Genomic DNA, 23,427 nt, shown 5'->3' with positions numbered 1-23,427 from the left:
TTATGCCTGGCGGAGTTCTACGTGATTTATGCAGCAAACTAGTTAAATCCAGGGCTCATAGCATTCTTACTATGTATACAGATTCTATAATCTCACTTTGTATAGATACTCAAAACTTTTATTTTTTAAACACAAACAGACATAAGGTCTTTATTCCAAAATGAAATATGAAAGCAGAAAAAGCATCAAGTTATGATTTTGTTTTGATTTCTCATTTTTAAAATCAAATACATCCAGTATACATAGACATACACAGCCTCAAAGTGGTTTCTGTGAATTAATAGAATAATTTGGAATCTCTTGTTCACTCTAAACAAGCAAAACAAAAGCAACAATTAGATGCCACTAAGTGTAGGGCAGCACACAGTAGAAGACTGCAAGCAGTTAAAATAAAAATGCATTTTTACTTAACCTGGTTTTTACACATTTCTATAGAGCAGAAAACCCGAGTATTTCATAGTGTTCCTGTTTGAGAGAATGCTGATTTACTTGGAGTTTCAGTTTTCTGGTTGGTTACTGAAGAAAAAAGAGAAGGTGAAGAAAGAATTGTGGCTGTTTGTTAGAATATGAGCTTTTCTTTCATGATCATATCTCTGTGGCTGTGACATATGACAGGGTTTGTGCACTTGACTCTTGCTTATCATGATGAGTGTGTTTTATTTGAGTAGTGGCAGTGAAGCTAGTTGGTTGTATTTCACTCTTGCTTGTAGATTCTAACAGAGTGTACTGCTCAATGTGTGAATGTATCTTGAAAATTTTGGCCCAAGAGCTGAGTCTGTGTTGGTGCCACAAGCTTTTAGGGACTGCACATGTAACGGAACACGTGAACATGAGCTGGCTGATCAGCCAGTATATGCAAGGATGTGCTGTGTTTCATGCTGTACCTGCTTGACCTCACAACATGGCAACGAGTTGCATTTACCTGAGATGAGACTGAACAGCAAAACCTTGGTCTGCGTAGACAAATGAAGCCGGTGATCTAATAGCTAACTATTTGCGGGGTTTGGTTTGGGTTTTTGAAATTAAATTAGTTTCAAAAAGTCAACTAGTGTAAAGCTAGTTTTTGGTTTTGTTCATCTCAGGTGCTAACCGGGTGACCCTGGAGGACTCCAACATCCTTCAGCCGATGGGACTCACTGTGCTGGGGAATCACTTGTATTGGATTGATCGTCAGCAGCAGATGATTGAGAGAGTGGAGAAAATGAACGGGTACAAAAGGACTAGAATTCAAGGGCGAATTGCCCACCTGACAGGCATTCATGCTGTGGAAGAGCTTGATATGGAGGAATTCTGTGAGTTTATTTCAGTATCTGATGTCTCTCACTCTTGGTCACTGTCTCTCAAAGTCCTCATCCAGCTGAAGATTGTAATAACGTTGCCCAGCAGGCTTCAAGCCAGCCATGGAGAGTTTTCAGCTTGGCCAGTCAGGATCCTAGAAGAGGAGGAGGAACAAGTTCCTCGTTCTTGTCCAGAGGAGTATTTCTGCACAGCTAGAATATGTGATTTCATGGCACTTAGTTACCAGCTTTGTACAAGCTTGCATGATATTGAATTCACTTTAAAAGCTACTTACAATTATGGTTGTTAATTTTTTAAGTACACCCAAGTATAAGACTTGAAAAAAACCTTCAAAAAGAAAGAAAAGGATGGTACTTGCCTTTTCTCCAAGATTTTCAGCCCCCTGTGCAAAGCATGACTGATTTGACTCAGCACAACTGGTGATGTAAAAGCCTCCAGTGAGGGAAGGAGAATGGGCAGGAAGCTCCTACAAGGAGTTATTGTGGTAGTGGAATTTCTCTCCCATCAGGAGTGGAGCCATTTTAGGTGCTCCCTTCTGAAAGGGGTCATGCATGCAGGACCTTCTTTTTTTGGACTGGTGGTCCAAGTTCCTGTTGTCTGAGGGAGAGTATAGAAACGTCTTTAAAGAAACCTCACAGTGACAGCCTACAGCTCCTTCTGCTTAACAGGAATATAAAAGAAAATATAAAAGCATAAAAAAGATGTGGGAAACAGAGGGCTAATGACAGTGGCCTCTTTCAACTTTGTTACCTGTGATGAGTTGTCTTATATAGGGAGGGTATATTTGTGTATAATGTTTTAATTTTCAGAAGAAATAATTCCACTTCGCAACCCTCTGTGCCACATACATTAGCTTCTGTGAGAGCTGAAAGTATTTTCAAACTTCCCTATGTGGGTAAGCTGTTACAAATAAGGTAGCATAAGTGTTTAAACTGTAGTAGACTCTGTGATAATCCCCAGTTTTACTTCTGTGCCATTTTGCATATTTTTAGTGTATTTCAAAGGTACTACTGAACGATGCAAAAAGAATTTTCTCTTTAATTCTCAGCACTTAAAATAAATATTGTATCCCATGTGTTTTTAAAAAAATTTGTTTTTTATGGCAAGAGTACTGTTTCTTCTAAGTTACACTGAAAGGAATCACCTTTTGAAGCTGAAAACTGTACTCTATAGGTGGCTTCTGTTACAACAGGGGAATAAAAATACATACGCACATGTGTGCATGCCCACACAAGTATACATGCATGCACTTTTTCTGCTAGCAACCCGTGTCTCAAACAGTAGTGTCTCCAACACTGTATTAAATTAATGAATTTGTTAAGAGTAATGGCAGGTTGCTGAGAAGCCTGGACAGGTGGAAAACAACTTTGGCACAGAAATTACGATATCTATACCGTTTCTTCTCTGGAAATTCCTGGTCCTTACTGGTAGTAAAGAATGCACTGTTCAGAAGCATCACAAATAACACAGGCTGTAGCCCCACAAATCGCTCCAGCAGATGCTCAACTGTCAGCTCGAATAAGCAGGCAGGAGACTGGGTCTCTTCTGACTCTGTAGCGCTGGAGTCTTCCGTTAGTGACCTCGTTTCTCTGTGCCTGTTTCTTATCCACCTAATGTTCATTTAGAGTGATTCTGTTAGCAGCTCGCAGGTACTCAGTGCTTCTGGGCAACGGATTGGGGAACACAGCCATGTAGCTTCCTATCTTAAAAAAAAAAAAAAAAAAAACCAAAACAACTGTGTGTGATTATATTCCAATTTTGTAACATGGAGGTGGAAGAGCTGACTATTAAGAGCTCTTTAAGATTAAATGAGCATTTCTGAGGTTTTTGGGGGTTGACATTCTGCAGTGACATACGTGAATTCTTGTTGCCTGGCTTCACTAGAAATGCGGGTGGGATGCCTAGGTAAGCTGTACATGTGACCTTCTCAAATATTCCTCTTGTTCCTCTTCACCTGAGCTCCCAAATTCTTTTTAGAAGTCCTTTAAAGGTCTCCATATCACTGTGACTGCAAGAAATGTAGTCCTCAGGAAGTAGTAAATCAGCTTTTGAACACTGAACTGAAAAATCCTGCATTTATCTTCCTATTAATTTGTAGTGAAATCTTGGTTACTTGAACAGAAGTGGTTTGCAGGTGGTTTTGTGAGTTTGCCCTGACTAGGAGTAGTTATGATTTCTTTTATGCTAATATTCTTTTCTGTGTGTTTCTCCAGCTGTGCACCCATGTTCCCGGGACAATGGCGGGTGTTCGCACATCTGCATTGCCAAAGGGGATGGGACTCCAAGATGTTCATGCCCCGAGCACCTTGTGCTTCTACAGAATCTCTTAACATGTGGAGGTGAGTTAAGTTTATCGGTACTGCTAAGCAGTTTACATAAAAAAAAAAAAAAAAAGATGGGGGTTGAGGTTGCATTCCAATCCCAAATGTGGAATCACACAAGTGTTTTTCCTACACGTGGTGTTAAATTGACATTTGACTCTTCTACCAGCTGTCTTCTGCTTCAGTTTTTGGACATATGTGAATTTTCACTGTGAGCAGAATATTCTTGTTTGACCTTAAAATACTTGCATCTTCTACTGAGATTTTTATAATTGTATCATGTGACAGGTTTGTACTTTAAACAAATGCTTATACGATGATGTTGCACCAACCCATGATGACCTAGCAGCAGAAATTGTGCATGATTCCCACAGTATGATACTCCAGTCTTTCAAATGAATTTGGCCTCTAACATGAAACATTGTACTGTCTAGTTATGAAATGTAGGCCAAAAGCTCCATTGCAATACTTTTTAATTAAGGTGGCTCTCATCTTTCTGTGTGATAGACTTTTCCTTTAGACTTCCCTTTCACAATCCCAGGATTTTTGAAAATTGTTACATTACACTTGCAGAGGGGATTCAAAACAAAACAAAACAAAACATTGTTTCTTTTTGGGAGGCATTCTATCTTAAATCATTTGGCTCTGTTGGTCCTCTTGACTTCTTTTTATGTATTCATTTTGCTGTGGATTTCATTTTCTGGCTGAACTCTGACCTCCCATGGGACAGTCTTTCCATTATAAACTGTTTTCTTTCCCATGACCACAACATGCTATGTGGTTTCGGAGCAGTGCTGTTTACATTGCGGGTGGGGGAACGGGTCAGGACACAAAAAAATCAATCTACTTATATTTCTTGCTCTACTGTTGTTGCGCAACATGGCAAATGAGAGGTTCTTACATCCCACTCCTTCGTTTCCTTCAGCTGTAAATCTAAAAATCAAGGGCCCTCTGTTTCATTGTCTGTTTTTTTTATTCTAATCCTCCACTAAGCCTGCAACAACATTTTAACCTATCTTGCCTGCCATAGTAGCAACCAACAGCCAGTATTTCAAAACAGATTAATAGCTATTTTGGCTGGAGATCTTTTGTCAATGTACCTTTGGCAAGTTTTTAAATGCAAACTTGTGCCTGTCAAGTGCAACCATAATGCAACATTAAATGTTGCACACTAAACATTAAACATCGCACTCATATCAAAATTTAACTCAAAAATTATTTTAATATTTGTACCTGGCATCTTTATCTTACCTACACCTGTCAGGTCACTGGCTACGTTTGTAATTCTTATATTATGACACCAAATAATCATAAGTCAGAAACTTAAAATCATAAAATTTTCAAAAATCAAATGCATTTGGATTTTTATTTGCATATTGTTTTTCAAGCTCTTGATTATACTTGACTCTCATTCTTGAACTTTTCTCCCTAATGAAGGAAGGACAGCAGCACTTCAAAAATGTTTTTCGTGTAACTGCATAGTTCTAGGATCTGTAACACCACCCTCAAGAGAAAAATACTCATACAAAAGTCTTGTCATTGCTTACAACTGAGGTTTCCTTTTGTTGGGTTCTTTGTGAAGTCCATTCCTGAGCCTGAATGTTAATAAAAGCTCACTGGGCTTCCAGAGGAGTGTTACCACCCAGTGTCAGAGCACACCTGCGACTTGCTCAGTATTGTTGTCATAGACGGGGTATGATGTGATACTCTGTTAATCCAAGTGATAAAGCATTAGAGCATTAGCTAGTAACAGCAGCTGTGGGGACTAGTGCCTGCCTCTGTTAACTGATTTAATTACGTCACCAGGATTTGACTGAGCAACTTTTGAAATCAATGGAAATACACCTGTTTGCTGCAGTGGTGTTATTAGATGGACCCTCATTCTGAACATAATTGCTACTGATAACAACTGAAGGAACTTACCCATTGACTGTTTTGTTCATTGATGCTAGTGGTGAAAAAGTGTGTGCTAATTTGCTGTATATAAGAATTAGGAGCATTTTTTTGCAATAGATTCTTGATCTGAATTGTCTTTGACTTTTGACTTTCTGAAGAAAGCAACTATGAATGCCTTATTACAGCATAATTGTTGCATCTCTACATGAGGTTGGAGCTGCTGTGTAATGCTATCAATCTGTGTTTGCAACTTGAACAACAGTATGGATGTGGAATGGATTAATGCTAAGATCCTGGGGGCCAGGAAGAGTCAAATTTGAAGGAAGTCCCAGCTTTCTTGGGTCCAACAAACATAAAAATGGCTGCGCACAACATCCAGTGTTCTGACCACAGTGAAAGAATATAAGATCAGGGCAGGCCAACAGTGCTTCTCAGGCTGCTCTGAACCTCCACTGACCAGCAGCCCAGAGACTTTCCAGCAAGAGGACTTAACTTAATGTCTGACAGGCCTTAACATATTTTTCCTCCGTTCATGTTTTTCAGTCCGTACCTGACTCAGTGTCATGGTTTAAGGCCAGACGGCGACTGAGCACCACACAGCTGTTCAATCACTCCTCCCACCCAGTGAGAGGAGAAAGAGAATAACACAACAAAAGGCTCAGGGATCGAGACAAGGGCAGGGAGGGATGGCTCACTCATTATGGTCATGGGCATAAGAGAGACTCGATTGGGGAAGAAGATCAACTTAATTTGAACAACACCACCACCGCTAATTTACCAATCAAATCAGAGTAGGATAGTGAGAAATGCAACCACATTTTTAAAAATGACCGCCTTTCCCCCACCCCTTCCCTCTTCCCGGGCTCAGTTTTGCTCCCAATTTCTCTCCACCAGCAGTGCAGGGGGCAGGAGATGGGGGTTGCAGTCAGTTTGTCACCTGTTGTTTCTGCCGCTCCTTCCTCCTCAGGGGGAGGAATCCTCACACTCCTCCCCAGCTCCAACGTGGGCTCCCTCCCGTGGGAGACAGTCCTCCACAAGCTTCTCCCATGTGAGCCCTTCCCACAGGTCTACAACTCTTCCTGAGCTGCTCCAGCGTGGGTTCCTCCCACAGGCTGCAGTCCTCCCAGCAACAGACTGCTCCAGCACAGGCTGCCCTCAGAGTCCTGACATTCTTCAGTCTTCTGGTTTTGAGTGAGTGGTGGGGTTTTTTGGTAGCAGGGGAGGGGGCTATCGGGGCGGCCCCCTGTGAGAAGCTTCTCGAAGCTCCCCCAGCTCCAAGTCAGCCCCAACTCTGCACCAAAACTGGGCCAATCGGCTGCACCTCTGCGATAACGTATTTAAGAAGGGACGTGGTGAGGAGCAGTGGGACTTGTGAGGAGGAGTTGCTGCAGCTGCGTGAACACCAAGGTCAGTGGAGGAACGGAGGAAGAAAGGAGGGGGGAGGTGTGCCGGAGCAGAGACCCCCCTGTATCCTGTGGGGAGATGGCAGGGCGGCCCCCCCCGTCACCCATGGAGATCTACGGTGGAGCAGACACTGATTTATGGCCTGTGTTTTTTGCATGGCTGGTGAAGATGACTGTGCTGAAGAAGGCCAGAATCTGGTGGGAAAAAAGTATCCCCAATGTTCTAGTTCAGTGCTGGGAGGATTGCAGCATGCGGGGGTGTCCCACACTGAAGCAGCTCGGGAAGGGCTGCAGCCTGTGGGAGGGACTCACGTCGGAAAGGGTTTGTGGAGGACTGTCTCCTGTGAGAGGCAGACCATGCTGGAGCAGGGGGAGAAGTTCCAGAAGCTCCCCCCACTGAAGATGGCAGAAGCGGCAGCACTGACTGCACCCCCCATTCCCTGCCCCTGTGCCGCTGGGGGAGGAGGTAGAGATATCGGGAGCAGAGCTGAGCCTGGGAAGAAGGGAGGGGTGGGGGGAAGGTGTTCTCAAGATGTGGCAATGCTTCTCACTGTCCTACTCTGTTACGTGTTGGTGTTAGTGTCTATAATAAATGTATGTTCTTTTTTTTCTTCCTCTAATGAGTCTGCCTTTTGCCCATGACCATAATGGGTGATTTTCCCCTTCCGGTCCTACCTCGAATCCCAAGCCTGGCTTATTTGTCCCTTCTCATCACTGGGGGAGAAGGGCGGAGTGAGCGGCTGTATGGTGCTCAGTTGCCCTCTGAGCTCAAACCACGACATTCATCATAGCTGCCTGCTCTGCTGTGGGGTCCTCCATGGGCTGCAGGTGGCATCTGCTCCACCGGTGACCTGCCTGGGCTGCGGGGCACAGCCTGCTCTCTCACCACGGGCTGCAGGAGGGTCTCTGCTCTGGCCCACATCCCCCTCCTACCACTTTCTTCATCTGACCTCAGTGTTTGCAGAGGTATCTGCCTAACTCCTCATCCTCTTCTCTCTGCTGCAGGTACCCCCTCCTTAAATAAGTTATCACAGAGGCGCAGCCATCATCACTAGTTGGCTTGGCCCTGGCCAGAGGTGGGTCTGACTTAAAGCCGGGGGAGCTCTGAGAAGCTTCTCACAGAGGCCACTGCTGTAGCCCCTTCCCTGCTAACAAAACCCAGCCACACACACACAGAAATTCGTTTGTGGAGAACTCACTGGAAAAATAGAGAAGCAGATATTGTAGCAGCAGAAGTTACATGTTTTAGATGTATTCATTGCCAATTAACCCAATGTGCCAGGTTTTTTTATGAAGATTTGTTCCAGGTTAATGTAATTTCAGGGATTAAAATTGTGTAGAATGTGGTTTGCAATCAGAAATTGTGTATTTATATGAATTTATGTGTATGACAGTGTCTTCCAAAAGGTGGCTGTTAGAGCCAAAGTATTTGTAGTTCTTGTCCTTAGTTCAGTGCTTGCCTGCTAGAGAAAGATTCTTCAATCAGCATGCATCCAGTTCTTGTTATAAAGTTGGCAAAATTTCAATCATGTTTTCCTCTTTGCTGTAATCTTATTGTCACAGACAATACTTCAGTCCAGGAATAAATATGTTTTTCTTGAAAATGTCTGTCACATTTTTACTCTGTGGTAAGGGCTAAAATTGAATACACAAGTGTGATTTGTTTTGTTTTTCTCCAGAACCTCCAACTTGTTCCCCAGACCAGTTTACCTGTGCAACTGGAGAGATTGACTGTATCCCAATGGCATGGCGGTGTGATGGATTTCCCGAGTGTGATGACCAGAGTGATGAAGATAGTTGCCCCATATGCTCTGCATCCCAGTTCCAATGTGAAAAAGGACAGTGTATTGATGCACACTTGAGGTGTAATGGAGAAATTGACTGCCAAGATAAATCCGATGAAGCGGATTGTGATAGTAAGTTAATTTTCCTGAATTCATTATTCTAACATAAGCTTCCATGTGGGATTCTAACTGTTCTTGAGATAGTTAGATAGATAGATAGATAGATAGATAGATAGATAGATAGATAGATAGATAGATAGATAGATAGATAGATAGATAGATAGATAGATAGATAGATAGATAGATAGATAGATGGATGGATGGATGGATGGATGGATGGATGGATGGATGGATGGATGGATGGATGGATGGATGGATGGATGGATGGATGGATGGATGATTTTTAGTTTCAGATGGGGAAAACAGACTTAACCATAAGCCTAACTAAGCTATCCACTGAGTCTGTTTTTCTTTCCCTTATTTTTATTTTGTTGCTCACATGAAGCTTCTCTGTAGCTACATAAATTGCTGACCATGTAACTATAGATATGAAGGAGATTGGGGAGAGTATCTTTAATCCTTATTCAGAATGAAAACAGGAAAGAAATTGGCAGAACTTACCACATGAGGTTTTTTCCTGCATAATTACCATTTTGCCTTGCACAGTTTCCACGGTGTCCGCTTCGCCTTCGGACAGTAGTCACCGCAAGGTGCCATAGAGCGGAAGAGAGAAACTTAATCTTGTAGCTGAACTGGATGTTCTGATAGTTTACTCTTCACAAGCTGATACTTATAAACCTGGGTGTACCTTTCTATGTTAAATCTGTGGAATAAAGTCCAAGGAACTCTTGCTGCTGCAACTGCTTTGTATGCAGTCAGCCATCAGATCTAGGTCCAGGTGAGAAGCATGGATGGGTGTATTTGCATCATCCTTTGGTTGATGGAAAAACTTGCATATTCTCTGTCTAGTATCAAGGCACAGCTGAAACAGACACTTGACTATGAGCTGGCACCATGGCTTCTTAGAGCTGTACAAAATTTCAGGAGCCTATTCAGTAGCATGGCTCTTGCCCTGTGAAGCCTCAGGACCCTTGGCTCTACTCACTCAGTGGCTAACCATCGCCACTGGGCCAGCAGGGTAGATTTTTGTGGACATTTTCAATGAGAAATTTTGTGGATTTACAATGTCTTTCTTCTGCAACTCTGAGCCTGGATACCAGAATACCAGTACCTTCTTTGCAAACAAGAAGAGGATCAGCCATGTCCAAGTTCCTGTCTTTCTTGTGGGAGGTGGTACTTACTGCATGTACTGCTTCACCGAGAGTCTCTGCCTTGTCCACCATGGAGCCCATGTGCAGTGTAATGGTGCTGTTACACACACACGTAGTCAAAGTGAAATGTGCGTTTGGTCATCTCCTTGTGAAATGGTGAGCACTGCTAAGCAAACTTAATGCACATGTTCCTGGCATCATACAAACTATAGGTACCTGGCTTGCCCTGCACAGACCGTTTAAGGGCACAGATGAGCCTTACTATCTGGTCTAGAATAGTTGAAGACATGTTTCTTCAGCGTTGAATGCTCAGGGGTTGTATGCCTAGTCCTCTGCAAGCACTTGAGCCACCCAAGACTAGACTTTTGTCGAGGATGCTGTCTGACACTTCCCTAGAAGGGCTATGAGCATACTCAGTGTTCAAGGTTAGACTGAGGGAGATGTGGCAAATGGGGCCTCTGTAGTCCTCAAGAATCTTCATAGGCCAAGGCTTGAGTGGGTACCTAGGAAAATAAAACCAATAGGTTTTTCTCATCCCTTAGTGTGTGTCAGCCTATAACCCACTGTGTTTCGGGAAGGGAGGTTGGCATATAGTACATTCTTGTTCTTTATATGAGCTTTATTACAGTGGTGAGGTTAACTGAGCCTAACAGAACTTTTCTACTATACCTCACGCATCAGAGGAACTGCCTTCTGGTCTGAGCAGTGATAGTCATTGCCTTTCCATAGGTCTGAGTTCAATGCCTTAATTCTGTCAGAAGCCATTTCTCCTGTCCCCTGGTTTCCCAAGGCATGCTTCTGGAGAGTTAAATCCGAAGCATTGGCACAGGGGTTGCAGACTGTGACTGAAAGTGACCAGAGAATTGTCCCTGGGTATGTTCATGGTTCTTGTCCCACATCTTCAAGACTGTGCCTTTCATCTTCTGAGTTTATTGTGACACTGCTAGATGGTCCTCTCATACCCCGTGGAAATCACAAGGTTAACAGTCTCTTGATAATGCAACTGGATTACCACGCCAATGAAGAAACTTCATCTCCTCTACAACACAGTGCTTCAAGTTGTCCATTGCTGGATCAAGAAGAAACAAGGAGTCCAACAAGTCAGGACAGCAATAGAAGATACAGCACCTAAGAAGAGAAAGGATATTGAGACAGAAGTCTTGATGGAAGGCAAAGGAGCAGCAGACAGTTGCAAGAATAAGTGGAAGGATGGTAGTCATTGGCAAATAGGAAGATGCACACATAGTGCAAGAACCTAAATGGTGTGATGGGAGCTCTAGAGGCTTTTAGAGCCTTCTATCAATGTGTGTGTGTTCTGTATGCACTGCAGGACCTTGTGGAGCTGCATCCAACATACTGGGGGTGTAACAGTCCAAATCAGGAGCTGATGCATTTGGAGCTTCTAGCTAAGTTTTTCTTCTCCATAGATGATTTAGTTCTCTTACATGAGAACTGCTCTGCAAACTGTACTATGGCAAAGTGTAAGTATGGCTTTTCAGGAGGTCCACTTCACAACACCACCGGTGCTGTGATCCAAAACATGAATGTGGATGTTCTCCTCCAGAAGAAAAAAACCTTTCTTCTTTTTGCATTGAATAACCTATACTGTGAACCTTCCAGGATTGCTGGTTACTAGTCCTCATGAGACAGTCTCTTTACTGATCATTTAATATGCTTTGACTTGATAGAGATTCCAAAGTATAAATTAATAAGTCCTTTTTGCTGTAACAGAAGCTCTTGAATATAGATAAGAAATTCAGCAGTTACTCAGTAAGTTTATTTTATACAGGGCTACATAAGATAGTATAGACTATATAAGGTTCTATAATATGCTGATTTACAACATTTTGTTAACATGTCAGGTGATCAACTACACTTTGTTAGTTATTGTAAGAGATTCTTGCTGATTTGATCCCAGTTTTGCCCCAACAGGACTGATTTGACAAAGGATGGGGAGTTACCGGGATCAGAGGTTTATTTTAGCCCCACTGAGTAGGATGTATAGCAACAAGAAGGAAGGATCAGAGAAATGCAGACTTGCATTTTACCCACAGCAGCAAAGCAGGTGTTCTAGTGTCTACCTGGTCATAATATAAAACTCACTGTGGCTTCACGTCTCACTTCTTTTGGTTTTCTCAAGATGCTCAAATGCTCCCATGCAAGTAGTAGTTAATCTTTTCTTCCTTTCTGTGCAGCAATTTGTCTAACCAATCAGTTCCGATGTGCAAGCGGCCAGTGCATCCTCCTGAAGCAGCAGTGTGACTCCTTTCCAGACTGCATTGACGGTTCTGATGAGCTCATGTGTGGTGAGATGTCTTTCCTTGAGATTCAAGTGCTGTGTTCAGGCATAATGTCTTTACATCTCCATGCAGAGCCCCAGTCTTTGCATAGTAATATTCTTTCCAGGAAGCCCAGTGAACCTTGGCCTAATACTCTCACAGTTGTGTTTGGCTGCTAAATATAGTCATACTCTTTCATTGGTCTATGCAGCAAAAGAGTGTGAGCTTACAGCATGGTGTATCAAGTCTGTAATGCTATTATTCCAGTTAATGCAGGAACAGCTGTAGTGAACTGAAATCCCAGTGTAATTCAAGCTAGTTCTAAAATGCTGTATGGGATACAGGGCTGTCTTGTTTAGATGGGCCTTCAGATCTATACCCAGGGGGACCTGATTCTACCATGCTCAATACCCTGGAACTTGCAGAGCCGTTGCTAAGCTTAGAGTGACTTTTAAAAATGCACAGCCCTATCCACTGCAATTGCAGGGTCAAGCTGGAAGCTAATTATGTGGAGGAACTAGCATGCCATGAGTAAATGTCCACAAGACACCACAAGCTGGTCTCTTAAAGTGCAAGTAAAAAAAAAAAAATATGAGAGACCTTGATTTTTCTGGGCAAACTGTTACTTTAAATTCTTATGGCAGTAGGTATATGCAAGTTACAGGCACGCTGATGGCAGCTGCTATGTGAGTCCTTAGTGGGGTGTGTTATTTTGCAGTCTGAAGTGGACAGAAATATTCACTTATTTGTGCTCTGCTTTTAATTTCCCTCTTTGTACCATTGGGTTGACTAGTGCATGAATTTTTCAGCCAATGGGGCAGATAAAGGAAGCATTTAGTAGCTCATGAGTGGTTTAGCAAAATAATTGGAACATAGCATTTTAGAACAAAAGCAAATAGATGTGCTGATCTGTTGGTAATTCATTCTGAACCAATACCTTGTGTTGGGTTTTTGTAGAGAAATGCTGCACTTCACTTAATAATGTTGCCTTTAGGACCTTGGTTAATTGCAAGGTTTTTAATATCTTACAGTCGTGTCAGGTTTTGAAGCACCAGTTGTCAGAAGCTGTGCCACTGCTGGGATGAAAGGAGGGGTCATCAGGTCTAGTCAGGGTAACCCTGTTCCTTCCTCCCATCCTTCCTTGCTGTAACATCCTCACGGTGGCTAGAGCAAGGAGGAGTATTTCATGAGCAAGAGTGGTGAAAGGAGCTCAAGTGGTGAATAGTAGAAAAGGCTAAAAGAATGGTGGCAAAAACTGTTTAGCTCTGCTGTTGGAAATTTCAGACTGACCATGCTTCTCATGCTTCTCCCACATCTTCCATTTGTCAGGTCTCACCCAGTTCCCCCAATTCCCTGAATAACGTAAAGCCACATCTTTGTTTTAAGTTTATTTTCCTTGTGCACTTGGCAAACTTTTGTGCTGCCAAATTAGTGCCGCTGTTTCCTGTTTGCACCCTGGGCCCAGTCCTGCAATTAGGTCTTAACTGATTTAAACGTGTCTTTATGCAGACATAAGACTGTCTCCTCTGGAGTCTCGTTGTGGAACAGAGCATTCTGTGGTTTCTTGCTTGACTGAGGGAAAGAACTCAAGTAGGGAATACAAATGATTGCTACTCTCTAGATAAGGATCTTGCATTCAAAAGAAGCTAGGTTTAACCAAAATGAGGATTGTGTGTTTTAAATTAGCTAATTTGGGAACATGTTCTAATTTGTGCTTTGCTTTTTTCTGATATCATATCTGATTATTTGAAAGTTAAGGCCTTAGCTGACATAAAAGCTGTCATGCACTAAGAAGTGTGAAAAGTAGCTAAAGACCCTAAGACAGAAAAAAATTCTGAGTGCTGAGCTGTTAAGAGTTTATTGCTAGATCTTTGTATTTCATTTGTTTTCTTTCTCAAATTTCAGTTGCTTTTCATTTCCTTCCACTGAAACCATAACCACTGGAGAAAAATTTATGAAGTGAAGGCTTGAATCTTACATGAACCATTTCATTTCCTAAAACTTCATTAAGGGGGGAAGGGGTCTATAGTTTGATCTGAACATGTAAATTTGACAGGCTTTGGCCAAGTTTATTTTGATTTTTTCACTTTATGCTATATGTATTTGTGTATGTTAAAAAAAAATACATAAATGTTGTGTGAATCACATGAAAGAAATAATTTTCACTGAAGAACGTCACATATTGCGAAAAACATAGAGGTGTCAGGTTTATTTGGCAAGAATTTTGAATGTGTTACCCATAATCAGGGGGAGATATGACACGTAGCTCATCCCAAATACTACAGCACTTTTTATTATTTAACATTGGACTGTATAGGCGAAAATAAATAAGTAGCAGCAAATATTTGAGATATTCTGAATTGTGTTTTCCTTCCAATATGTAAGGGTTGTTTTAGAAAGCAAGTCATTTTTTAGGAAGGAAAAGTGTTAGATTTTAAGGCCTGTATTAGCAAGGAAGACATCCACTGCTATCATATACATATGGTAGTTTCCCTGCTGGTAAATCATTTAATTTTTTAATGTTATTGCTAGCCCAAAAGGCTTCTGAGAGAGCAGATTCCTCTCTGATTAAGGACATCACATTTATAAGTGTCCTATATCCTTAACTGGTAGACTTGGTGAGGGGAAGAAAAGGAAACTTTCTAGGCTGTTGTTGTATCAAGATGATAAATAATCCTGTTATGAGATTAATTGCTAGACAGAAAGGAAGAGTACCTTGCTAATACAGCTTTATGGTCATGGAGGGGAAAAAGAGGCATGAAGTCTTGTGCATTGAATCAGAATATATGGAGTTACAGATGCCTGAGTTTGATGCAGACACTTCCAAAGACAGTGTGAATGACTGTGGGCTTGAGTGATTTGCTGCACGAGCTCCAGGACAGCAACATATACATAGCCTCATGTTTAATGACCTCCTTTATTTTTTTCTCCTCTCTTTCCAGAAAAAACAAAGCCAGCCTCAGATGAGTCACAGCCACACAGTAGTGCAATCGGTCCTGTCATTGGTATAATACTGTCACTTTTTGTCATGGGAGGAATGTACTTTGTTTGCCAGCGAGTGGTGTGTCAGCGATATGCTGGGCCCAACAGTCCTTTTCCACATGAATATGTCAGTGGCACTCCTCACGTCCCTCTTAATTTTATTGCTCCAGGAAGTTCTCAACATGGCACTTTTACTGGTAAGGATGGTAAGGACATTGCATCTAATCAGTACCATTACATTGTCTGGATTTGGAGTTTGACTAAGAGTGATAGATGCAGAGTTCTCAAAGAGCAGAAATTAGATGTTGCTCGGTGGTTTTGGTATAAATCTGCCATTTGGATCACTTATGCAAAAACTCTTAGAACTATTAGACGCATTTCATTAGGCATCTTGTCAGGTTTTCAAATGCAGTTTTTCTGCTAGCCTGAATCTGCACAGGTGTCTATCTTTTTGATAGAAATCCTACAGCATTTTGTCAGTGAAAGTATCCTCTTTAAATAGTTCATTCTGGTGTATGTAATAAAGCCTAGGTTTCGCATAGTACTTCTTACCTAAGGCCTCCAAACCAGCCCGAAGAGTAGTGAACCACACGCAATATTGGAAACTAAGAATGCATGTGCCATTCAACATTGTAGCGAGAGCTCTGTTGAGTTGTTCTTTGTGTCTTGTACTCAGATGTCCGTGTGTCTGTCCTGTCCATAAAAGGTCTTTACACAGTTTTGTCCCGTCTGCTCAGGATGGGTAAATTATACCACAGTGGAAAGAAGCAGAGTAAAGAAGCAAAGCAGCTTAGTTTACGATAATACAAAAAAGCAGCGGATAACCCTCCCTCCCCAAAGTTCCAAGAGCCAACAGGGAACAACACAAGTAGTCTGGGTGTGGTTTTGTAGTCTGGCTCCTCGTTGCCTGAAGTATAATGAAGACATCCACTTTGGTTTAGCCCATCCCTGAGACAGCTTTCCTGTTTGCTTGTGGACAAAGTATTTTTTTTCCCCCGTGTCTCAGTACTTCGTCTGTGAAACAGCAAAGCTTCTCTACCTCTTAAAGAACTCAAACCATCCGTTTGGAAAACTGCAGGCAGCTATGATGCTGAGATTGAAGGAGGACTTGAAGTAGACATGAAAGCTTAGGATATTCATCTAAAAGATAAGAACCCAGAAACCTCATATAGACATCAAAGTAAACACTTAAATGATGTGCCTCAAATTATTTTACGAATGTAAAATATACTTTTCATAGAGGAAATAACAAATTCTTAACTACAAAGCCCTGAGAAGAAAGAATATCTCTTCATATTGTTCAGGAAGCTGGAAAGTAAACGTTTGCCTGTAAACCTGCCAGACAGGGTCAGAATACAAGAAATCTATACTTCAGAGGGCTTGGAGTCTGCTTTTCATGTCAGCTGAAAATCAGATAAGTGATAAATCTAAAGACCAATTACAAGATGTGTCACTTAACATGAAGATATTAAACAGAGTTTTGAGATGTGCTAATTGTTGTTTTCTTCTAGCCATGGCTTTGAAGATATCCAGATAAAACTTGGGCTTAGTCTTTCTCACACTTCAGTGGCTGTGGTCAGCTGTTCCTGCTTAAATTATGTTTTTATGATTATCAAGAGGTTTTTTGGTAGGAAGTAAAATTTGAGGATGAAATCAATGCAGGTGAAATCTTTGCAGTGGTTCTTTCAATTGGACTTCACACTAAAGCTTTTTTAATTAAAGCAAGTATCAGTGGTTTTTGTCTGTACTTCTGTAGGTACTAAACTAAGCTGTCATTCTGATTCTCACTTGTATTTGTTATTTTTTTCTAATCCATATTCCTGTGACAAGTTACAACAGCTGAAAGTATTACCGTTGATGTTAATTCTAAAGAAAAAACATAGGTTCCTAATACCATGGCATTTCCAAAAAAGATAGTCATGAATGATGATCACAGATGGAATCACTCTGTAATACATATTTCTTGCATCTGAAAAATTTCTGAAAACTTCCCAAACTAAACTCTTCTATTAGCAATGAGTGGTCTGAGAGGAAGAAGCTGAAAATGTATTGTCTGATTTAAGTGCATCTTGGAGTAAAGCAGATTGGAAAATGTTGTCTTCCCTTTTTCTGTCACCCAGGTTTCCTTTCTTTTGCCTCTGCTGATTTTCTGTTTAAGCCGTGATTTTTTTTCAAAAGACTGCTGTTCACATACTTGCAATTGATTGTCTTCGGATGGAAATGAAAATTTTGGAGGTCTCTAGCTTGTTTTTCTTGGGCAATGTATAATGCTTTTGTTTGTTTGTTTTTTCAAATGCCTGAGTTTGTTTAATTGGAAAATTTCTTGCTTAGTGATTTGGGTGAAAAGTTTGGATCAACTGTTCTGGAGATTCCTTTCTCATCAGAGTGTGAGCAGCAGGTTGTAAGGAGTTCAGTGCTGCAGTGAGACAAGAGGTGGCCTGGGGATGAGATGTTTCCTTTACAAAATATGCTGTTCCTTGTAATCCTGAAGTTTTACATAAAACACTGTTCCCAACATGACAACCAGCAGTGTTGCAGAAGTTTGCCAAGCTGGGGATTTGTTTTCTATTTTGCATTGGTAAATAAAATTGTGGTTTATCTAACCTTGTTTTCTTCTCTGTCTCACTGCAGGCATCTCTTGTGGAAAGTCCATGATTAGCTCCATGAGTCTCATGGGAGGAAGCAGTGGTGCCCCCTTATATGACAGAAATCATGTTACTGGAGCCTCTTCAAGCAGCTCATCCAGCACTAAAGCCACTTTCTACCCACAGGTATATCTTGAATATTTACCCGTGAGTTAGCTATCTCCCAGTTCTGAAGAAAAGGAATATAAAAATTTATGCTACTGAATTGAATGTTAGTAATGGTTGTTCTTGGGTGTTACTGTTTATGATATACAGACCCAGTTCAACACCCACTGAACTTCACAAAAGGGCTTTGTTGTAGTCCATCAGGATTACACAATGCTATATGGTGTCAAAAATGTTTTGTTATTAGAGTGATACTCAGCTGGGTTGTTCCTGGGCACTTCTGTCTTGACTCCCTTGGAGGTGCCACCTCTTTTGTTCTTTGTAAACTCTGATGTCAATGGCCCAGTGACATTTTGCACTGCATAATGGTGCAGGAACACATGGAATAAAAAGGCAAACAAGACATGACAGGACTGGAATGCAAACACATAAGAAATAAGCTTGGCTTAATATTTAGCTAAAGTGTTGACTGTTGATTCAGAAAACCAAGTGCGTGCACTGGGACAAAACTGGTACCAGCAGAGGTTACATTGCTTGGGTTTTTTCAGCTGTAATTTAGCTCCATTTCTGGCTTTTAACTGTTGGAAGTGACAGAATTTTAGTCCCCATATCAGAGTTCCATGAATTCAGATTATAGTGTGAGTGGAAATGGTTCTCTAAGAACATGCAGGAGAAACATACTCGTTATGTTACTGTTTGCCATCGTTTTGTCATATGACAGTTTTTTTCCTTAGTGCTTCTGAGCGATACTCTTCTGTTCACACAACCTTGCAGAGTCAATCTGCTAGCTAGTAAGGAGGTTTTTTTCAGTAGTGTTTTATCAGGAGCCCACATACTGTATGGGTATATGTGCGTTTGTGTTTACATGTAGACTGTTACGCTATGTATGGGCATTTTGATTGGTAGTGTTTTGACCAGTGGCAAATGGGCTCTCTCTCCCCTTTAAGAAGGACAAAGATGGAGAAGACAGGCTTATGAGCTTATATATTGATAAGGTAAAATTTGTTACTTACTTCTTGTATTACCTTCTCAATGAAGCCATCAGGAAGCTAGTCACAGCTAACACAGTTTGGAACTTAGCAGCCCTCCTAATTTACCTTCTCTCATGCTTCAGCAGTGTCTCTGTAACATGCTGAACAATTTCATGCTAGTACCTGACTGATGTGTCAGTGCCACAATGAAAAGGATGAACAGAAAAAACTTAGCTGAATTTATATTAAGAAACCTTTACTTAAATATATCTTGAAACAGGAAAGAAGCCCAAGAGCTGATCTGCCTGTGCTATTCTATGGGATCTGTGTTGGCCAAAAAATCAACTCTTCCGTTGGACTTCTGGCCTAAGCTAGTCTGACTGTTACTGGGAATTCTTATTCCACACTTTTCATTGCAGGCTATGTCAGCCAGGGCCTGCAGGGATGATATCAGCCTTTTTTGAAAGAAGGCATGCCTGGATTTTTAGAAGGAGGCTGTTGCAAGGGCTTTGCTACATTAAAGTTACTGCTTAATTCAAATACTTTAATCAGTTCTACCTGGTAGCTAATTACTCATCTTTAGATTAATGATAAAAAGGAGAGATCTGAGCATCTAGTCATCTTGACTTTTTTGTTTTGTTTTGTTTAACACATCTTAGTGGTAATGAGAGATGGTCCAGTGAATAGAGACTAGGAAGGAGTTTGTGTCAGTGGAGTTATGCCAGTTTATATACCTGAGAACCTGGCCACAGGCATCCTGGCGGACACTGTTTGCTGTATTTAATCTGAACATGAAGTGGTGTTGATGCAGCTGAGGGCTCTAGTAGGAGAGAATCCAGAAGTAGCATGCAGTGCCTCTCCACGGAAGAGGGATTTCTGGAAGATACTCTTGGGGCGATTACTCATCATTCCCAACAGCTGGCAAGGGGTGGTATTCAAGCTCGTCTCCCCTCACATGAATCTGGATGCAGGGCTTGTCAGTATTAGTAATGATGAGCTCATCTCAGTGACCAGGAATCATTTTGCTAGACACTGCACAGTGAAGACCAAAACAGTGATCCCCACTCCAGTGATTTTACAGTGTTATTATGAGAGAAGAGCAGAGGCAGGGGAAGGATGCTATCGTGGTCACTGTGGCAGGCCAAGGCTTGGCAGACTGCCCAGGACAGGCTGTGTACATCAGTGAGGCCCTACCATCAACAGCAATGCTGCAATTTTGCACACTGGAAGAGATGAAGTGCTCTCCTTGTTTTTAGGCCACTGTCCTGCTGGCCATGTCAGGAGTTCTGCTTCCTGCTAGGGGAAGAATCCTGAAGGATTCTGAAGCATAATAAGCTTTTCCATAGTGTGAGGGTTACTAGCAACTGTGTACATGCACACACAGGCTAGGGCAGGCTATAACTATTTTTTAGCTCATAGGTTCTTTGCATTGTGAACTGTGCCAAAATTACATGTTTACAGAATGGCAGTAAAAAGGAAGTATTCAGGGAAGGATGGAGTTGTATTAGTTATAGTAAAGGAACTTGGCCTCCTGACCCTACTATTTACTGGAGGTATGTTTAGGGGCTGGGAGTGGAGCAGACTGTATTTCCCATTAGCATCCGCTGAGGATGATGTCAGTCCTTATGTCCAAGGAAATACATTAAGATTCAGCAAAACTGGGTCTAATTTCCAGCTTTACCCCAGATTTCCAGTGTAATAATGGATGTGGCAAGGAAGAAAATGCCCTGTACTGTGAGAACTTTGAAGGCCTGCAGTGTACCTAAGCCTAGAGTAAAGTCGCGTAATGAACTTCCATGATCTTTAAAATGCGTTAACCCACTCAAGCAGCAAGGAGAGGAAACTAAAATAAGGATGAGTGACAGGGTGAAGGCATAAATAATATTTTCAAAATAAGTGAAGGCGCATAATTAACCCAAACTTTCTCAATGCTTTTTGCTATTCTTCCTAGATCTTGAACCCACCTCCTTCCCCAGCTACCGATCGCTCCCTGTATAATGCAGAGATGTTTTATTCCTCAAACATTCCTTCAACTACAAGATCTTACAGGTACAGCTCAGCTAAAGAGGTTTGGTAAATATTCTATTGATCTGTCCTTTAGTTTTGGGTCTTAAGCAAAATGTTCTTGTTCAGACTTTGCCTTGTTTAAAAAAAACCCTTTCCCTCAATAAATGACTATTCAAATGGAGGTTATGCCAGTTTTGATGTTAAACAAGGGGTTGGTATTCTTATTTTGACACAACAGGGTTTAGCATGTTTCAATACAGCATTGCTGAGTAACAATTCAATATATCTATGTTATATTGCTATGTAGCAGTCGCTTCGTATCCTGTATAGAGAAGGTTGGCCTTTTCTGTTCAGTTCCTCAAGCTTATGTTCAAACTCTTTAATAAGTCAACCTATTTGTTATTGACTGGGCTAAATGGCCATCATGGTCTCCTCTGGTTGGTCGGGGCTGAAGGAATGCACTGCTGGCTGAGGGTAGTTGTGCCATTCAAAATTAACACAGTTCAGGTACTTCTTGTTGGATTCCTGTGAAAACTTGAGTTAGGGCTCACATAGTATTAATGAGCAGGCATCTTGACTGAGGTCACAGAGCTGTTCATTTTCAATCTCTTTCTTTCTTTTTCTTTCTTTTTTCCTCAGATTGCAACTAATGCATGTGCTTTTTTTTTTTTTTTTTTTTCTTACAGGCCATACCTTATACGAGGGATAGCTCCACCCACAACCCCATGCAGCACAGATGTATGTGACAGTGACTATACTACTAGTCGATGGAAAGCCAACAAATACTATATAGATTTAAATTCAGACTCAGACCCTTATCCCCCTCCACCCACACCTCGCAGTCAGTACATGTCGGCAGAAGAAAGTTGCCCTCCATCTCCTGCCACAGAACGAAGCTATTTTCACCTCTATCCCCCTCCACCCTCTCCTTGTACAGACTCCTCATGACCTCGACAGAAGGAACTCTTCCTGTAAATATTTTAAAATATGAACAGATTTAAAATATATATTTTATGATTTAAAAATAAATTGGGGTGGGAATTAAAAAAAATGTGAATAAAAATGGATGGGAGGGATGGGGCTGTGAAAAATTGTACAGAGGAAGAATATTTATAAAATTGATTTTTTTAACTTAATTTCCATTCTTTTGTGCCATATTTGCCTTTTTGAAGTCATGAGAATGACTCAATCTCCAAAGGAATTCGGGAGGGGATGTTGAGCCTTTTTGCATTTTCAAGTCACCTTTTTACGTGCAAAGTGTATGTAATTCTTTATAATAATGTGAGACAAGAAAGCAAAGTGGCTTGTGGGAGGAGGAGTCTAAAGAAAGATGTAAGTTTATTTTGCAGAGAAGAAAAACATGTTTAAAATTGACAGTATCTCGTCCCTTCACCACCACTGGGAGAAAACATGGAAAGATCACAACCCTCAGATGCTCCTGTTTGCAAGCGAGCTGAATGCTTCCCAGCAGAACTCGTATGCTGAGACCTTGATTTCAAACCTTGCTCTCTGTTTGCTTAGCAGTGAACGGGAAGAACACTTCTTTTGGCCAAACCTTCCAGCTTAACTAGGCCCACAGGCATCATGTCCTACCTCACGTCAGGGCCACTCTGCACATGGACAGTTCTGGGACTGATTCAGGCTAAAAAAGTTAACCAGCCCTAAAAAACTTGGTTTAGGTGCAGTCAGGTCCCTATTTGACTAGGTGAGCGGTAGCAGAAGCGACTGTAGTGATCTGTGGATGAGAGCAAGTGGCAAGTTTAAAGTGGTATTTAAGCTAAGAGAAATGCCTGACAAACTGCAGATTTGGTCAGACTCATCATTTTAATTGTGATGAGACCAAGATTCTTCATCCTTCCTTGTGAGGCTTTGGTGACTATCTGGGAAGAGGCTGTAATAGTCAGCTGCTTCTCAAAATACGGTGCTAGTTCTCTTTTTCCCAAAAGTCCAGTAATTCACTGTGCCAGGGCTCTGAGGTATTCGCCTGTGTTGACTTGATCAGAGGATTGCTTCATCTTTAATGTTCATTTTCCAAAGTGGAATGATACAGTCAGTTGTCTTCATTTAAATGAGGAAAGTTTTTTGTTTTTTAATCGGGTGTTTGTAGAAAATGGTATCTACACAGCCAAAACAAAAACATCTTTCATTCAAGCAGTTTAGTTGTATGTCATAAAATTTGCCACACAATTAGTTCAGGTTTAGAAATAGACAGAAAAAGCATGGGGGAGGAACCAGAAGAGACAAATACTTCTTTCTAATTGTGTTGAAATAAAAACCCTCATACAAACTGCTGTAACCTAAGGACATCGTGATCAGCAAAGTGCTCATGTTCCTAACTCCTACCAAAACCCCTGTTAAGAATGGGGGGCTAGGATCAGTCCTTGTCAAAATACAGAAGATAAATTTTTGCTTTGATTGCTTTCCTGCTGCAACAAAAGGGATTGGGTATTGTACAGCACTTTAT

The 23,427-nt window shown here is 41.4% G+C and overlaps 1 protein-coding gene across 2 annotated transcripts in view; it reads left to right on the top strand.

Annotated features, from left to right (window-relative positions):
- Positions 1–22,099, top strand: part of LRP5 (LDL receptor related protein 5) — a 166,401-nt gene extending 144,302 nt beyond the window's left edge. Inside the window, exons 16-23 of one of the 2 annotated variants that reach the window (XM_042785220.1) lie at positions 1,083–1,292; positions 3,513–3,638; positions 8,599–8,835; positions 12,170–12,280; positions 15,196–15,432; positions 17,867–18,006; positions 20,908–21,005; positions 21,650–22,099. In XM_042785220.1, the coding sequence (XP_042641154.1) occupies positions 1,083–1,292; positions 3,513–3,638; positions 8,599–8,835; positions 12,170–12,280; positions 15,196–15,432; positions 17,867–18,006; positions 20,908–21,005; positions 21,650–21,911 (1,421 nt within the window). In that variant the 3' untranslated portion in view covers positions 21,912–22,099. Of the gene's footprint in view, positions 1–1,082; positions 1,293–3,512; positions 3,639–8,598; positions 8,836–12,169; positions 12,281–15,195; positions 15,442–17,866; positions 18,007–20,907; positions 21,006–21,649 lie in introns of both variants that reach the window. The other variant, XM_042785219.1, reaches the window with a different exon arrangement.
- Positions 22,100–23,427: the final 1,328 nt, after the last annotated feature.

Source organism: Tyto alba, unplaced genomic scaffold (assembly GCF_018691265.1).
Source record: "Tyto alba isolate M040663 unplaced genomic scaffold, T.alba_DEE_v4.0 Super-Scaffold_8, whole genome shotgun sequence".
In the NCBI taxonomy this organism is placed as follows: domain Eukaryota; kingdom Metazoa; phylum Chordata; class Aves; order Strigiformes; family Tytonidae; genus Tyto; species Tyto alba.
This window is presented reverse-complemented; position numbering and strand designations above follow the sequence as displayed.